The sequence below is a fragment of the Bombus flavifrons genome, chromosome 9 (genome assembly GCF_040668555.2).
Source record: "Bombus flavifrons isolate JBK064 chromosome 9, iyBomFlav1_principal, whole genome shotgun sequence".
NCBI classification, from domain to species: domain Eukaryota; kingdom Metazoa; phylum Arthropoda; class Insecta; order Hymenoptera; family Apidae; genus Bombus; species Bombus flavifrons.
In genome coordinates, this window is record NC_138450.1 from 7959079 (window position 1) to 7976649 (window position 17571).

The window sequence follows — 17571 nt, forward strand, 5'->3', positions numbered from 1 at the left end:
CAATAACGTTTCCAACGTTACCAGAGGCATTCATTAACGAATAATACGTACGGGATTTCATCGATTCGACGAACATAATGGGACATCAATCGTTCTCGGCACCAGATGTTGCGACAACGCGAGACTTTGAGGCTCTCATTCCGTCTCGCTGACGATGCCTCTAAATCGTCTGTCGACATGTTCCTCTTCTACCCCCATCTTCAGGCCAAGTTAATGGCCATGTACACTCGTCGCCTGTTAACAATTTATTGAATCAGCCCTGGAATGCTTATAATGCTATCAGCGCGGAAGCATTTAACGATTTGCTCGATCGCAACGATATTTTTCGAGAAATTCGAGATATAGTGGAGACTCTTGTTTTTTCTTCGTTTTATATCTCGTTAGACTACCAGATGGTGACTTCATCAGAGAAATTTTACTAATCGTTTGCTGATCGATATGCGTATCTTTGTCTCGTTTACGAGACTTGAAGAATATTGCAATAATTTCAACGATAACGATGATTTTAAAGAAATAACAAAGAAGAAACGACTATGTGAAAAACGAGTCGCGTATCAGCATCGTTCGAAGCAGCTATGTGTTGTCTGTAAAAAGAGCGATAATAACAAACCATAACTATACACATGAAAACTGCGCGCAACACGCTTATAGAACGTGAAACCGAATTGCGATGGCCAGGTGCGCGATGGCAAAGCTTCTTAGCGAATTATAACCACTCGTGCGAGCCTTTCTTCCTCTCTGTTGTCCGTCTAAACAACTTTGCGTCACTACTAGGAAGCCATAGCCGTTCTCCATCCCCTCCATTCTCTCCCACCCTCTATTTCTACCACCCCGTAGCTATTCGAATCTCATTCGACGAGCAGCATAGTTTCAGGTGGCACATCTCGCCGATCTCTCGCTCAGCCCCAAGAATACGCTCGTTGTTGCCTCAAACAGAGGCGGATAGAGAGCAAGCTGACAGACACGATACAAACGAAACATCAGACAGGGAAATACTTGTATTCAGACAGAGACAGATTATACACAGGTGTAGAAGTAGAAAGAGACGTGGATACGTGACTATAGAGACAGAACGTGCACTTTCCAACATGGTTGGAAACTCGTCCGTATCGCAGTGACATCCATACGAAATTCGCACCTTCCATCGCTTGTCCGACCTGTTTTGTCACCGGAAGAGATTTCGTGTACCCGCACGAAATAAACGTGCTCCTCTCTCTTTCTACCAGCTCGGATCCTCCCTTCTCGATCACCACCTTTGTTCTCGTCCTCTTTTCCACTACCCATCCACCCCTTCCCTCTGCTCTTGCTACCCCCTTTCGTTTCTGTATTCGATTCGGTACTCTCTGTTCAACTTCGACTGTCTCTTCGTTGATGATACTAGCGTTCTCCCGACGCAAGCACGCCCGCTTCGTCCAGGTAATTATAACTTCGCCTGGCTTCACGCGGAAACGTATTCTCGTCCTCCGGCTTTTCATCCCTTGCACCGGCTCGCGACGCGAGACGATCGTTCTAATTATTTCGTTCCTTCGACGCGCAACGTAGCGGATTGTTTCCTAGTCGAATGTTACGCGAGAGGAGTTTCCGCGGATGGGATGTTTTTTTTTCGACGAGGGGGCGGAGGGAGGCAGAGGTTTTTTAAACGTGGAACAGTGTCGCGATGTTGTGAATTTGACGCGTTGTATCGAGGAATTTCCGGAGGAATTATTCGTAGATTTAAGGCGTTTTTTGCGAGGAAAAGATGGTTGAAAAGATGGTTGTTCATATTCTGGGCATCCAATCATGAGCAGATTTGGAATAAGGGGTACTTTTAGGAGTATGAAACTGCAAGTGTAATTATTAATTATATAGTGGCTCGTTGTTACGTTAGGCAATTTTGAGGAAGAAGAGATGTTTGTGGGGTAGTTTGTATTTTAGATTGTCAATTGTGCGTCGAGTTTGAAGCGTGGGGTAGTTTTTGTAGCGAGGAACTGGAATTATCACTACGAATTTGGATACAAAGCTTGTTATTACTAAAATAATATTTCTACAACAAAAATTGTTTACTTGTAATACGCAATTTTCTTAAATTCGTTGAAAGTATGACACGTTGGAAAATTTTGTATAACTTAAAGCAGGATAAAGTCTGGTCTAGAGAAAAGTTCAAAACATATTCGCGATATTCGCATCAATATTTCAAAACAGCAAGTCGGAAGCGAGACATTACGATTCGAGATCCTTCGCGTTCCTTTTCACAAATCCAGCTTTTAAAGCTATTCTTATTCTCGAGGAAGGGATAGTGGCACCTCCGAAGATGGCTTGACGGAACAGTAGAATTGTAACCAGCTGCTTCATCGTCAGGAATCTTTCATACGTGGCTAAAGTGTGAAATAAAAAACCCGTGTGAAGTATCGTAGCACGGAACGAAGAGTTGCTATTCTTTTAAAAATCGCCACAGCTTTCGTCTAAAAAGGGTGCACCATTTGCTGAGAATTCGCCACCTTGAGGGGAGTTTCGCTATTTGAATAGCAAATTCTGTGTATTCTATCGTATAATGAAAGCAAATTTTACTTTGTAACGTAAAACGGCACGATATTCTACACGGCCGTTTAAAATGCATCAAAATATTTTATACCCAAGCTCCTTCTGCTGTAGAAAAATTACGTTGTGTGTATTTCCTGTTGAAAGAAGAGATTAATAGAGAAGATATATTAGACTTTTGGATATTTATTACGATTAATCACTCACTTAGAAATATAATTGACAGGCGTGCGATCTTCTTAATCTTGCTATTTAATATTTTATTAGCTGCAGAACAAAATTTTTAACGGAGAGATGTTCGTTGCGTTGCTATCATTCCAACACGCCACAAACAAGTAAAAAATTAAGCAAGTTTGGTACTGTATAATATATATACACTTTTGTCAATAAATTGCGAAACACTTGCTAATTCCAAACGTAAATTTTAACAAAATTTTCACAACATAGCATAAGATTCTGTCTGTACGCGACACGACACATCTTCACTTTTCACCTGACATTTCAATCGCGTGTGAAACTATTTTTCGACGTTACGTCAAGCAAGTAAAAATTTCATAGGATTCGCATTATATGATTGTTGAATTAACGCTGAAATCATTGTTTATACGATTATATATCAGCAATCGAGCATATCTGCGGCAGTATTATCTATTTAATCACCTGCTGATCGATGGATTAATAGTAATACCTGCTCCATTATCCTACTAGTCAATAGCGCTAGATATTCACACTGTTGACTTATCTTGAATTTCTATGGTATGATCAGAACTGGTGACATTCACATTGTTTATTTCATGCCAGGTTTCATGTGCTTAGAATATCTTTATCCTTTAGATGTCCCTTGCCCTCTATCATTTGCTTTTTGGCTAAAGTTTCCTTATTGTTAATTACTTGTTCCTAGAACACACTACGCAGGAACAACGTGTTTTCAAGAATTTGCTTTTTATATTTTACTATTTTTATGTGAGATTTGTTCGTGCAAGAGAGACTTTGTTACAAGAGAAAATGAAATTCATACTTCGGAAATATATAATAATCTTCCATATACTTAGAACAATAGACGTTGCATTATACTTCTTTAAAAACACCTCTATTTATTGCCAACAATTACAATAATTTTAATTAATACAATATAATAATATTCGTAATGAAACTGACAGTTAAGATACAAAAATTAGATTCTCCCACAAAAGAAACATGCAAGAAACCGCTGTTGAATAACCAAAGGGTTAATATTTTCATAGAAGCCCAACCCCCACGTCTCTCTCGAACATCTTCATCTTATCCGGTTAAACTTACAGCGTATCAGTTCAAACACAGACCACATCCTGCTCCGCTTAGCAAATCGGTGCAAATTAAAAATTACAAATTCACGACGTATTCAACGACGAACCGTCACGAATCGATTGCCAGTTCCGTCGCAGCGTTTCGTTTGTCTTCAGCGTCCCTTCAGCTCTTGGAATCTCGCCAGGCTGTCTCGTCGAGGTCAGAGAAGAAGAACGCGGCCAAGCAAAAAGGGACCATACTTGCTCGAGGCGAGAATCTCTCTGCCTCTTTCTCTTGCTAAACCAAGGGAACGCGAACCGTAGAAAATAGCCGTAAGCCTGGAGAGAGAAAATCGCGTACCGATCCGCGATTGTTTCTGTTTCTCATTGAAGGAGGAAAATCTATCCTACTGTTTGGCAAATGAAGGACAAACGCCTGGGAAATGCATCAGTCTCAGAGGTTCTGTCTGTTCTTCCCCTCTTTCTCTCTTTTATATCCTTCCGGTGGCAGCCATCGTCATAAAGTCAGTCAGCCGAACAGTACGAGGTTTGTCGCTACCCCCTATCCCCCCTCCAACTAGTATCATTTCGCCTCCTTTTCCCACCCTTCTGTCTTCTCCTTCGACTTATCTCTTTTTCTTTCAGCCTCTCCCATCTCGACGCATCTCTTCTCGTCTCCTCGCGCTCGCGCGTGCTCGTACATTCCCGTTCAGAAGTATCAGAGCATATCCTGGTTTTATATAGAAGACACTGTGATTAGTGGAAATTGTCGATTGAACGACTAATCGATGAAAATTTTGGATAAAATTTCGTTTCGTGGAACACGGAATTTCTGACCTTTTTATGGTGTATAATAGTTTGCTAGGAATGGAGTCTGAAGATACTAATTTCAAGACGTGCAGATCAAATTTTTGGAGTTTGACGTATATCAATTTTATGCAAGTCGTAGAGATTCGTATGAATTGGCGACTGTTTAGCTTAGATTTACTTAGTGCTATTTAGAAAAGCATGTTGCCATCGGATAAGCAAGGTAAATTGTCGTATAGACTTTACGTTCGCACAAATTGTGGTCCCCACGTTTGAGAACTGCGATTTTTATGCCAAAAATTACACATACGTATAATCAACATTGCTTTCTTGTCATCGATAATCATTATCGACGAATTTGCTTGCTTTCGGCCATCCTTCATTTTTAAAAACGTGTCTATAAGTAATCAAAAACAATACCGGTTACCAGTAACAGAAAACAAAAAAGAAGGTTTGACTCTTTGTAATCAAAAACAATTTTTTTCGTCGATAATGTTTGTCAATGACCAAAAAGAATTTTTTACCAAAATTGTTTCAATTAAAATGCTAATTCTTATGTTATATATATATTTTTTTTAATTACGTGCAATAACCGTTATGATCCCTGGACTTATTATACTTATGAACGGGGGTGTACGTCGTGAAACGCACGAGGAAACGTAGTAAACCGCGTTTAGAGGTTCAACCGAGAAAGGAAAGGAGAAAGGCGATCAGACGAGATGGTAGGTTAAAGAAGGACAGAAATGCTTGGATCCGTCTCTTTTGCACCCTTGTTCTCTCGTGATTCCACAGCCCCCGGAATGCTCCTGCAGAATCTACCGCCTTTGGTTAGTGCAGAGGTCGCGTTCCGGGCTCGGCTATTTCATTATCCTATCCCAGAATACGATGGGGAGACAAAGAGAAAAAGAGAGAGCTAGAGAGAGAGAGAGAGAGAGAGAGAGAGAGAGAGAGAAAGTAAGTGGAGAAGGATAAACGTGGAGGTAGGTCGGTTCCATCGTATAACCGACCCTTCGCGAGATTGAGTGGAACGTTAAGTCAATGAGATAACTTTACGCTGTGCCATATTGATTTTGCTCACGTTTTTCACATCTTTTCCGTGCTGGTGGATTTTTCTGTTGCCTGTGTTCAAGGGTGAGTCTTGGGTATGTTGAGATTGAACGATGGTTTCTTCATAGTTTCCATACAATGTCTTTTTAATACACATTCCTGCTTGTTCTTTATAGACAATAGAGAAAAAAAATAGAAATTTGTGGTTCGTAGTTTATGGGTGTATGGCTTTTTCTCTTGCCGGTGGGTCTTTTTATTGCACGAGTTTAAGGGTGAGTCTTGGGTGCGTCGAGGTTGAAGGATAGTTTCTTCATAGTTTTCATACGATGTCTTTTTAATACACATTCCTGCTTGTTCTTTATAGACAATAGAAAAATAAAAATAGAAATTTGTGGTTCGTGGTTTATGGTTGTATGGCTTTTCCTCTTGCCGGTGGGTCTTTTTATTGCACGAGTTTAAGGGTGAGTCTTGGGTGCGTCGAGGTTGAAAAGTGGTTTTTTTGATAGTATCAATATGATGATTTTTTAGTATGGATTCCTGATTGTTTTTTATTATAGAAACTTGCGGTCCGTGATTTATGGTTGTGTTTTTCCTCGTGCGGAAGTTTACGATTATAGAAATTTAAAGACTGGCGTGATAAATAACTTGGAACTTGTGTATTAATTTATTGAAGCCTTTCCTGGTCTATGTAACTAAGAAAAGAAAAATTCTCGAAAGTAGAACGTTCACATGTAACCAAAAAATTCGCCGTGTCGTAACAAACACACTGTAAAATAACAAAGGGATTACAGCCACCGTTAGAATCGGTTTTCTTTGGCATAGGAATTACGGAAAACGTTCCACAATAACATCCACCGCGTGACGATGGGCGTTACGTGTTTCGGTAAACGCTGTGGTGATTTGCGGTAGCACTGGCAACACGCGGAAATACCCTCATTGTCACAGAATTCGCGATCGATAATCGACATAACGCGAGACTTGCCACGCGGTCAAGCAAATCGTCAAAATCCTTAAGCTGATTTCGAAATGAGAGGCCAATCGTATCGGAGAAAAAAAATAATTATAATTAATAATTAAACGACGTTTAAAAGCTTCATTATTATCCAACAGCGTCAAATAACTTGTAACGATTATTCTATCCAAAATCGTGACTTTATTTTCAAAATTTAGAGGATCAACCATTGAACAACATCGTTAAACAATTTTCAACTAAATCGAAACTTAACCCTTGAAATTATGACGTAATTAATTTAAAAAAAAAATGACCACAAGAATGGCTGTTCTATCCAAAACATCAGTTTTTCGCCTGAAATTTAAAGAGTTTACCATTAAACAATGCCAGCAAACAACTTTCACCTATCGTTCTATCCAAAACCAAAAACTCCTACAATTTGAAGCATTTACCAATTGCACAACATTCTGAAATAATGCTCAACAAGAACAACTATAACCATCCTGACGAAAACTTTGATTTTTCGCAAAATATTTGAAGAATGTACATGTAACATCTTCATTAAACCTTTCAATGTTCCAACGCCTAAACTGTCTAATCAAAAATCGAAACTTCTCGTTTTGGAAGAAGCCAACAACGTTGCACATTATTCACCCGTGAATCGTCTACGGATTTCTTCTCGTGGCTGCATCGACTTACCCTCTGCCCCATGTTCGAACAACCATGCAAAATATACTCTTGGTAGCGTGTTAACCGCATTCTCTGCCGCTATCTTCGCGGTACACTTTAGCGGAGGCTGGTATCAGCTACTCGCCAGAAGAAAGGCGTGTCTTTTCCACTGAATATCATTTAATTTAACGCGTACATTTTATAATCGGCTGTTACACGCGTGTTCGCGTAAATCCATTTCACGACGGTCTTCCCTGCTTCTTCGTGGTTGTGAAGCAACGTCAACACGTGTATGTGTGTCGGTGTATAAGGTTTGGTATAGGGTAGAGAATGTCAGAGACAACCCTCGCAGCAACAGACCGCGCTGTAGAAATTTTCCGCCGGTACGTGCAGACTGGAGGATATTTTACGACCGATCGATTATCGAGGAGTGAGAGGGTGTGTACGCACAAAGGGCTGGAAGAAAAGTCGAAGGGGAGCCGAGCCCTGCATACTGTCAGGTCAGTGAAAAATCTTCAAAGAAGCTGCACCAGTTTACCAGACTAACGTGGCTTGGATCTCAGGCGCCTGTGTATTAATAATCTGATCGATTTGGTGTTTTTACCTCGTTCTTGAAGTTGATCAAAGATTTTGTTATTAATATTTCCGAATTTCATAATGATTCATAAAGTACGACGTGTTGCTCGTACAACGTTATTGGTTTTCTTATCAGTCGCGCGCTTCCTGCTTTCGTTCAAGTTTATTAATTTGAACTATGCCTTTGTTAAACGAGCACCGTAAAGAATTGCTGCGATTTCTCGACAACCTTTCAAATAACTTGTAAATATTTGACAATTTTAGATGGCGAATTTTTTACTATTTTATGAAAATTATTGCTTAATATAAAATACCATCGTGTTATCCGAAAGTTATTTGCGTTAAAAGATCAGTTTATTAAATAAGTGGTATTCTTTTTTACGAAACGAGAGAAAGTGTTTTACGTTGACGCTTTCTTAATAAAACGATGAAAATTGATTCCGTTGTTTATATTTTGATAATGTATACCATTAAAAGTAACATGATACCAATAATGATACCAAATATACCAATTTAATGACGTTACAAAGTAGAAGCTTTGGAAAAGGGATAACGTTCCGATAGTTGAATTTGAGAAAATTTCAACTGCGTTTATCATCAAGATATTCTTCAAACGCAAGCTACGAGCTTTGAAAATGGTTAAAAAATAGAGAGGAAAAAGTCGAGAAGACAAACCTAACCGGGGGTCTAATAAACGCCCTTAAACGCGATCTCGAGACGCTCCGGAGGTCGGAATAAAAACGTTTTCCGGTTGAAGAGCAGCGAGACAATACGCTGGCATACCTCGGCGAGCAATAACTGTCTATGTATTTATTTCTTGCCTTTCATTCCGCATCTCCGCAATCGCATAAAGCGACCGCTTAAACCTGGAGGAACTTGTCGGAAGATCCGAAGCTCTCTGCTATTCCCCTCCGTAGAAAAGAAGAAGGGACCGGAAGAAACGAATTTAAATACGACGTTTCTCGTGAACGACCAATTTTCATAGTTCTCCTTTCCATAGTTCCTCTGCAATTGCCCGAAATATTTCCTCGCTTATTCTTCCTTCAGCATCCCATCAGATATTAAATTTTGAAAAAGAAACCTGTTTAGAAAATATGGACAGTGCGTACCTTAGCCTTTTCGACGAACTGTTTGATAATTTTTTGATTTAAACGTCCTATTGTTTGAATAAAGGATCGTGGCAATATAGCGTGTGGATAAGATGATTATTCATGGATCGATCATGCGAGAGTATGGAATAATTATTCCGATCGTCGAATGTTGGTTTATTGAAATTAATAGTTTGGTGTGTTATATCGCGATCTGTGCAGTTAACATAGCGGATTTTTATAGATATTTCAAGGAATGAAGCATTTCATAAAATAAAATTTGCAATGAAATTGACGTGACTGCTGTTTGAAACATTTTCCATAATGTTAGAGAGAGAAAGAGAAAGAGAGATTTAATTTGTACAGATAACAAGGTAGACCATTGGAGTATGAATTAGCAGTATTTCATACGGAAATTGCCACACTTCTTATTTAGATATCCAACTATAACTCCGTTTCAAAATGTTCAGCGGTCCTATCAATGCAAGAATGTCATTACTCGTTGAAATTGAAGTTGTGGAGGTATTTGGTACCTTCTGGCTACTAATAGATTTGAAATATACCTGATCTATCAATACTTTGTATCATAACAACGCGCATTTCGTACATCGTTTCTTTTTTTTTCTTAACAATTCTTCCAGTGAAATATATTTATATGATACTCTTTTCTAATCTTGACCTATAAAATATACCGATAATTGATAGGGAAAAAACTGGAACAGCCTGTATAATAATATTAAAACAAATACACGAAATATGTAACGTTATATTATTGCCTCGTAATTGTCAACGAATAATGACCGGTTGATAATTGAATTCATTGAATCGCGTGCCTAAGTGAATGCTTAAACCGTATCTCAAGCTCTACGCTCTATTCTGCTTCCAATGAAACCTTCACCTCTATCTATAAAATACGCGATAAGACTAATTCCTCTGCAAATAGTCATCCCAGTAGTTCTCCCCTTCTATTCTCTCACAGTGCTTTCTCGTGTTCAGACTCAATTGTAAAAGAATTTTAACACCTGCTGAAAAGAGCTTGAAGAACGTGAAAACAAATGAAACTCGCGATGAGAAAAAAGTTGGAGTCAGACGAAAGAACGAGACGAACAGATGAGAGAAGAAACGGAGGAAATAAAATTCTTAGAAAGAAGAGAAGGATCAAAGAAGAGACGAAGCAGCAACTTTGATCGCGAACAGGAAATGTTTCGCAAGACGATCTTGTTTACGTACCGGGTATCGATTTGCCGAGATCGAGATACTCGCGAACAGAGGGGCTGAGAAATCCAGGAGGTACAACCGGTGCCTCGTTCGTTGGATTATTTCTTTCTTCCACGTCCTCGTAGTAGTAGTCCTCGTTGTCGCGGCTGTCCTCCGCGTCTGGGTCCACTGGTTTCGCCCTCTTCGACACTTTGCCGCTTTCGCTGTCCCGTACACTCTCTGCAACACGAATAATACACAGTCGATCACAAAAGTATTCGAGCACCTCTTTACGTTAAACATAGAGCACAGAACATCGGCCGTACAACCTGCTGTACCTTGGATTATTCTAAGTCTGTATCTTCGTTTAGAGAAGAGACTTCAATGGTAATTTCAATCATAAAAAAGTTTCTCAATATCTGCAGGGACGTTTGTAAACTTTGAAAAGAAAAGACGTCTTTACTTTGCCACCCGTTACATGATGTAAAAACATCTTTGAAGAAAATGAGTTGAGAATTGTGAAAGTTGTGGCTTCGCGCTTTAAAACGAGCTCAGACGAATTCTTATACGATTTGTTTCTTCTACGAAGTTTTAATTACAATAGCTTCGATATCGACAAATTTTTATCGAAAATTTAGACTCTGTCTTCTAATAGGTAACAGGGAGATAATAAAAGATGGTGAATGTTACTTAACTTTTCCAATTACAAATTCATCGCCGATTTATACACTTTGCAATAATTTATATACCGTTCTTCTAATTCGACCAAAGTATCCCGATGTTTATAAACGACAATAACGTGAATAGCAATGGAAACTTCGAATACCTGTCCCTTCTGAAAAACAGAAATAAAGGGAACACGCCACGGTACGATGAAAGAAACGTTATGCAAGAGTGTGAACAGAGCAAGTGTTTGTAAGTCTCGCACACGATCGACGTAGCCTGTACACGAATTAATCCGTTGCATTTAGACGCATAAAGTTCGGCTGGTCGATGAGCTGTTAATTAGCTTCCACGTCACGGACGCACCGGCATCAAATGGGATGAACGCGGGATTGTATCCACCTTTCCTCGCGAAGTAACACGTACACGACAATGTGCGCAAACAATACACTATAGCGAGAATTCCGCGATCCAGATTCTAGATGCGTGTACGATCGGCCAGCTGTCACTGGAATTTGAAATATTTCGAAAATTACTGTTTGTTTCTCTTCTACATACGTAACGTGCCTCTGCGAAGGATCATTATGTTAACTCCACCCAGAGTAGTGGCTCATAACTTTGTGTTATTTGCTGCAGTATATACGAAATTAATAGAGTTCCGTGTTTGCTGGTTGTGTCGTTATCGTCATGTTTTAATTGTTCGAAGTTATATTCCTGCAACTATGATGCGACAATGTGTGCGGTATAAGGTGACGATCGAAGAGTTTCGAAAAAATTGTCGGACAGATTTTTGATAAACGCTAATCTTGTTCTCGTTATTGGACTGCGGATTTTTATGCGAATTTATATTTTTATAGACACAAGCGATACAACGTAGAACGTAAATAGAGCTCCGTTTCGCCTATCGAAGGTTTTAACGAATATTCCAGTTTGCGTATTTTATATATATTTCCATATCGTACACACTCTGTTGCATCTCTGCGTTTTTTAATTTGAAGGTGCAGAAAGAATATGTAAGATATCGAAAGCGGAGTATGCTCGTCGTAATCTTTGCGTATGTTCCATTGCTTACGAAACAAACTTTTACATACGTCGTATCTTTTTACCTCTGTTTATAAAAGTGCGAAGCCGCATGAGAATCCGCTGTCTACTTATAGCCGTGAGCGTTGAAAGCGACTTACTGGGCGTATCAATTCGTCAGAAGCTTCATTTCATTTTCTCTCGATAATTAACTGTATTGTGGCTGCGAGATGAATCGATCGTACGAGATTATAGACTCTCGCGGCTCAACAGTTTACACGAGTAACCCTAACGATTTCGGGAATTTTGAATATTTCACAAAAGGGGAAACGCAATCACCGGCCTGTCCAACAGAGGAAATGTTTAACGACAATGGTATACACAAGGCTGAAATTAATTAGCTGCCGACTTTCCGAACCCGGTGTTTCGCTTCTCGATGAAGCGGCGTCCGGCTTCGTGAAATCGATCGCATGTGCACGAATCTAGCCTGAATAACGCAACAACTACGTACGAACCTGTGGTTCGCGTAATCGTGGCGACATGGCCGCAAAACTTTCGCCTCTATAACCCCTTCTACGAGGCTTTTAATGCACTCACTCACTCTCCCTCTCTCTCTCCCTCTTTTGTTTGGCCCATAGTTTCTCCCTTGTCCGAGGGAGAACTTAGCTTCAACGTCCCCTAAATTACAGTCAACTCCTGCAACCCTCTATTTCTCTCCCTGTCGCTTTGGTGGAAACTGGGTCAAGTCTAGAGGGCCTGTGGCTTTTGCCAATGGAAATATCGAGGAAACGAGAGGTCAGGACCATTGACACCTCCAGCTGGGCTTAGTATTTTCGATATGAAATTTAGGGGATTAGCGATCACTTCCATTTGTTGGAATTTTTGCATATTTTAACGATGGAGATTTGTCTTTTTCTTCAGTTTGTCGAATCGTTGATGAGTATTTTCGACGTAGAGTTTAGAAGATTGACGACGAGTTCCTCTTGTTTTGGGCTTTTTCTGAATTTTAGAAGTGGAGGTGTTCGTTTTTTATTTATCTAGGTGAATTTGAGGTAAATAGTTAACCCATCGATGCATTGTGGCATCTACCATACTGCTTGATTTGAAACATTTTTTTAGTGTTTCGCTCCTCCGAATTTTGGAATATTTAAGTTAGTATCTCGGTTTCATCAGACAGCAAAAGCAAAGAAAAAGGGGAAGTTTGCTAAAATCGAAAAATAATTCGACAAATAATTCGATAAATTGAAATAAGGATATACGTAAAAGTTAGAAAGATCCAAATATGTAAATTATAATAAAAACAAACCCCGTTGATCTTTCGCTCCAAAACAATTCCACTAACCTACCCCATAAATGTTTTTATGGCAAACGTTCGCATATTTTCGTAAGTTACTCTAAATAATTAATTATAAATTAAATATAATTAACAACTGGAGATTTATTAAATCATAAAAATTGGAAATTAACTTTGTACACTTTTCGAGCAATTTGCCGGAGGAGATTAAAATGAATCATCCTCTGTATTTCATCATTTTTCACTAGACTCGTGACTTGTTACTTAACAATAAAACAAACAAATCCTATGTCTAAAAGCAGCTTGTTGCTCGATCTGTAGCTTAGGTTACGATTGATATTGCTCGAACTTACATCATCGGATACCTGATTTTTGCCGCTCGATGAATTCCACGGACAAGATGTTCAGTGTTACGTAACCCAAAGCCTCGACCTGGCCTTATTGTTAAGATTTCGTACCTCTATGTATATCCTGGTTACGTCATACTACGAATAAAACCATTGCTATATTCGTTCATCACTTATACATTTCGATGTTATCTACTTTGTCATCGTGGAATATGCATTACGCTCATAAATATTCGGACAGTGCATGAATGTATAAATTAATGATTGAACGCGGCGCTTCTATTCTCTTATAGGCTTAACAGATTATAAATTTAAATTATTTGAAAAAGTTTATCAATAGTGCATTAAAACGATACACGCGATTTACATATTGCCGCAGTGAATTAATCGCTACATGGTATTTCTGTTCGTTTAAGACGACAACGAAATTTTGATATCAACTGATATTTACCTATTTCTTCAATCGATCATTTACGATCGTTGTACTGGATTATTAGGAAATATCCGAAATATTATTTTACTGTATGCTTCTGCCACGATTTCCTGGTATGTAAAGCATTATCTTGGTAACTGTACCTCTTTGATTATCTACGTGCCCTTGTTTGCGAATTTACGACACGTCTACCACTGTTCGCCTCGCAACTAGCATCCAATGTTGAGTTAACAGGATATGTGGCTCACGGAAATACAGTTTCTACGTGCATAGAGCAATTTCTAGGTCTCGATCTTTGGCTCACTGGAAATTTAATAAATTTCTTTAGAAACAGAATTGTCTGGCAATCGTGTCGTAAATCTAACCGCCTTAGTATTATTATTATTATTCTTTATGAGAATGAAAATAAGAAAAAAATGTTACACAAACATAGATACATACATATAATGGTAAATTCTGACGAAGAACTTGATTTCGTTAAGAATTGTTATTGTTGAGAATTTTGGATCTTAAAAGCCGAAATAATGATATAGGAACACTAAATTTACACTTAGAATTCATATTGGAATAGTTCTATATTTATTTGATAAGCGATGTCAAAGATATTCATCGATACACACTTGCACGCGTATCAGCACTTTCTTCCATACTCGACTGTTAACCCACTGAACAGTTTGCATTCATTTGTTTTCGAGACGCCGCGCACACACGTACTTCCACACACTGATATTCACATGCAAGTATTACCACTACGCAGCTAACCTAGTCTAGCATATAAAATTATACATATCTCAATAGTTATTAATTAATTCTTCTTTAACACGTTGACTGCCACGTGTGTTTTCAAAGAAATCTCCGTCAGGCCACGCGTACAGCAGTACCAAGCGTTCTCTGCTAGGTGCTCCCATCGATATTTTAGTAATGCGAGTCGCTCAAGTGGTGGTCTCAAGAATGATCTTTCGTTTCATTCGTTCGCAACATTAAAACCACTAGCTGTTGTTGAATATAATGAAGGAAAGTGTGGTATAGATTATTCCGACCAAATGGTTTATTATGCCACCACAATTAGAAAAGGAATCAAATGGTACAGAAAACTTGGCATTCAATTCCTTCTGGGAATTTCTGTTGTAAACGCTTCGACGGTTTATAAAATTGCAACAAGAAAAAATATAAATATTAGAATATTTAGACAATTATTAGTTGCAAAATTATTAGGGTCGTCTGAAAATACAAGAAATCCTTGCCTTCGACGGAGTCAGCATAATATCGCCGTTCGGAAAAATGATTGCCGAAGAAGCATTAGACGCGGATGCAAACTATGTTATGCAAATAAAAGACGTCGAATGGACCGAACAAAGACACAAAAGAATTTGAAGAAAACAACGACTTATTGTCCAAATTGTCCCGATCAACCTCAGCTATGTATAGAATGCTTTAAAGTTTTACATTCTAAATAATTTTTTTAATAAACCATTTTCGTATTTTTATTTTATAACAATTTTATTATTATGGAATATCTTTTCAAATACCTACGACGATCCTTCGCAAGTAGTCAAATAAGCGACACCTGAATATGGGTTACGCGGCCTGACCAGAAACTTTGCTGACATTTGAATACGGGTGTCGTGGTAGTCAACGTGTTAAGAATCTTTATTTATTTAACGTCTTCTGCTATTCGTAACATTGTCTAATATTTAAGAGACGATATCTATGATTTGATAAATATCGATTCCCAGGAAAATCCTTCGACGAGGATCGCATCTAACCCCTTTAATTCCAAAAGAAAACAGCTTGCGACAGATTGATGGCAGCAACCTCTCAAAAACGGCGTTTCAACATGTCGTTTGATTATTTCCTTGTTCACAAATGTTTGCTGTGTACCGTGTCGACAATTGATAGGCCAGCGAAAACATTCCATCACTGCTCGTTTTCATCGAAATCGACGCTTGCCATTCTCGCGTATTCGCAAAGTAAGCCGGGGATACGGTCACGCGTTTCTTTGTTAATTAACGATCGTTTAATTACCCGGCGTGGAATTGGGCGACCGTCACCGGCCTCGCTGCTAGAACTCGTACATTTGCCCAATTTTTCCCCAACTCTGCTCCCACTCGAATATCATGATAATTAGGCCAGCGATGGAGAATAAATTAACGAATTCGTAAATTCGTCTATTGTTAATTAACCATTCGTCGACGAACGGGTCAATCGATAAAAACACTTGCAGCCTCGAGCGTCGCCGAAAACGCACGATAGTTTTCCATCCTGTTGCATTTCCTGTTTTTTTTTTTATTTTCTCTACATTTTATTTCGCATTTCTTTCTCTGTGTGTGTGTGTTTTTTTTTTTCAATTTCGGAGGCTAAACGTCCTCGGGCGATTCGTCGATCGATGCCGCGGAATTCGTTTGTTATTACACGCAACCGCGTTAATTTAGTTCCGGCCGGGCTAGCGCGATACTTTCGCCCGGGAAAACGCTCTCGCGAAACATTGATAATTATTTGATATTCGCTTGGCTGCCGAATAATTACACCTGTTTGTTCGTGGCATTTAATACAGCAAGTATTATTTGATTTCGCGTCCCTACTTACTCGCGCGTGTTTTATGAAATTTGGCCGACCAAGCGCGACGAAATTGGCCCCAGCCTGATAGAGAACCCAGCCACCCAGCAGCCAGTCGACCAATCGGTCCACGATGCTTTCGTAAAAAGCGCGTCGTTCCGCTGAATCAACCGGTCGAACGAAATAACGAGAAAAAAGAAAAACACGAACACCTGGGAAAATAGTTAAAATACATGTCCTATCGAGGTTTTATCTTTGCACCGCGACCGTGGTTTTTCGCGGTGTTAATTGTCCGCGAAAGTGAGTCGATCTGTTGCTATACATATGTACATACGGTCGTTTATGAAACGTTGTCAGGCATTGGAAAACTATTTCAGAAGCGCTGTAATATAAGCTGTACAATGTGTATGATTTAATTTATATTATGCTTTAAACTGTTCGATTCATGCATCTCTGTACATATGTTAACGCAGTAATCAATTACAAGAAGTTGAAAGTTTCATTTCTGTGTTGGTGCTGCGTTGATTCGAATCAGATTAAGATTTTAACGATGTTTAGAAATATAGAGAATATGCTCGTACATAAGCAATTATGTTGTAATATTTGTAAAACATATTTACGTTATATACGTATACGTATAATTAATTTTCAGCTTGCAAAAAAGAAAGGTAAATGTTGAAGACTTATTATTTCTAAGAAAAGTATATTCGATAACGAGCTGAACATTTTTGTGCATCTGTAAGAAGGTTAAAATTGAGAATATAAAATATCATAGGCAAATTAGAATATTTAGCGTGGAAAACAAACGTCTACCCAAATTCGATTTTTTCACTTTCCCTCCCATTCACTGTGACGTCTAAACACGCCAAGAAACTTCATTGTTTGAATCTTGAAAATTGTTCCTAATTTTTTACTCTTGAATCTTGAATTTCCAGAATCATCTCGAAAAGCAAACCTATCTTATTTTCCAACACTATTCTTTCTTCGTCTTCTACGAACCACTCCCGTCATAGGTCAAATTATTTCTCCAATTTTCCACGTTTCGCGTCGATCAACTGGGAAATACGCTTCGATTCACCTTATGGTACGCGTTCCTCTTTAATATCCTGTCGGTATCACTAGAAAAACTTGGAAGACGAA

The 17571-nt window shown here is 38.8% G+C and overlaps 2 protein-coding genes and 1 long non-coding RNA gene across 3 annotated transcripts in view; 2 read left to right on the forward strand and 1 right to left on the reverse strand.

Annotated features, from left to right (window-relative positions):
- Positions 1-17571, forward strand: part of qin (tudor domain-containing protein qin) — a 316271-nt gene that overhangs the window by 192483 nt on the left and 106217 nt on the right. The window lies entirely within an intron of this gene.
- The window catches only part of LOC138183582 (uncharacterized), a 207550-nt gene that overhangs the window by 120009 nt on the left and 69970 nt on the right, over positions 1-17571 (forward strand). The gene's annotated exons all lie outside the window — the stretch shown is intronic.
- The window catches only part of LOC138183575 (uncharacterized), a 115383-nt gene that overhangs the window by 4938 nt on the left and 92874 nt on the right, over positions 1-17571 (reverse strand). Inside the window, exon 2 of the mRNA XM_069120717.1 lies at positions 10152-10358. Within this exon, the coding sequence (XP_068976818.1) occupies positions 10152-10358 (207 nt within the window). The remainder of the gene's footprint in view (positions 1-10151; positions 10359-17571) is intronic.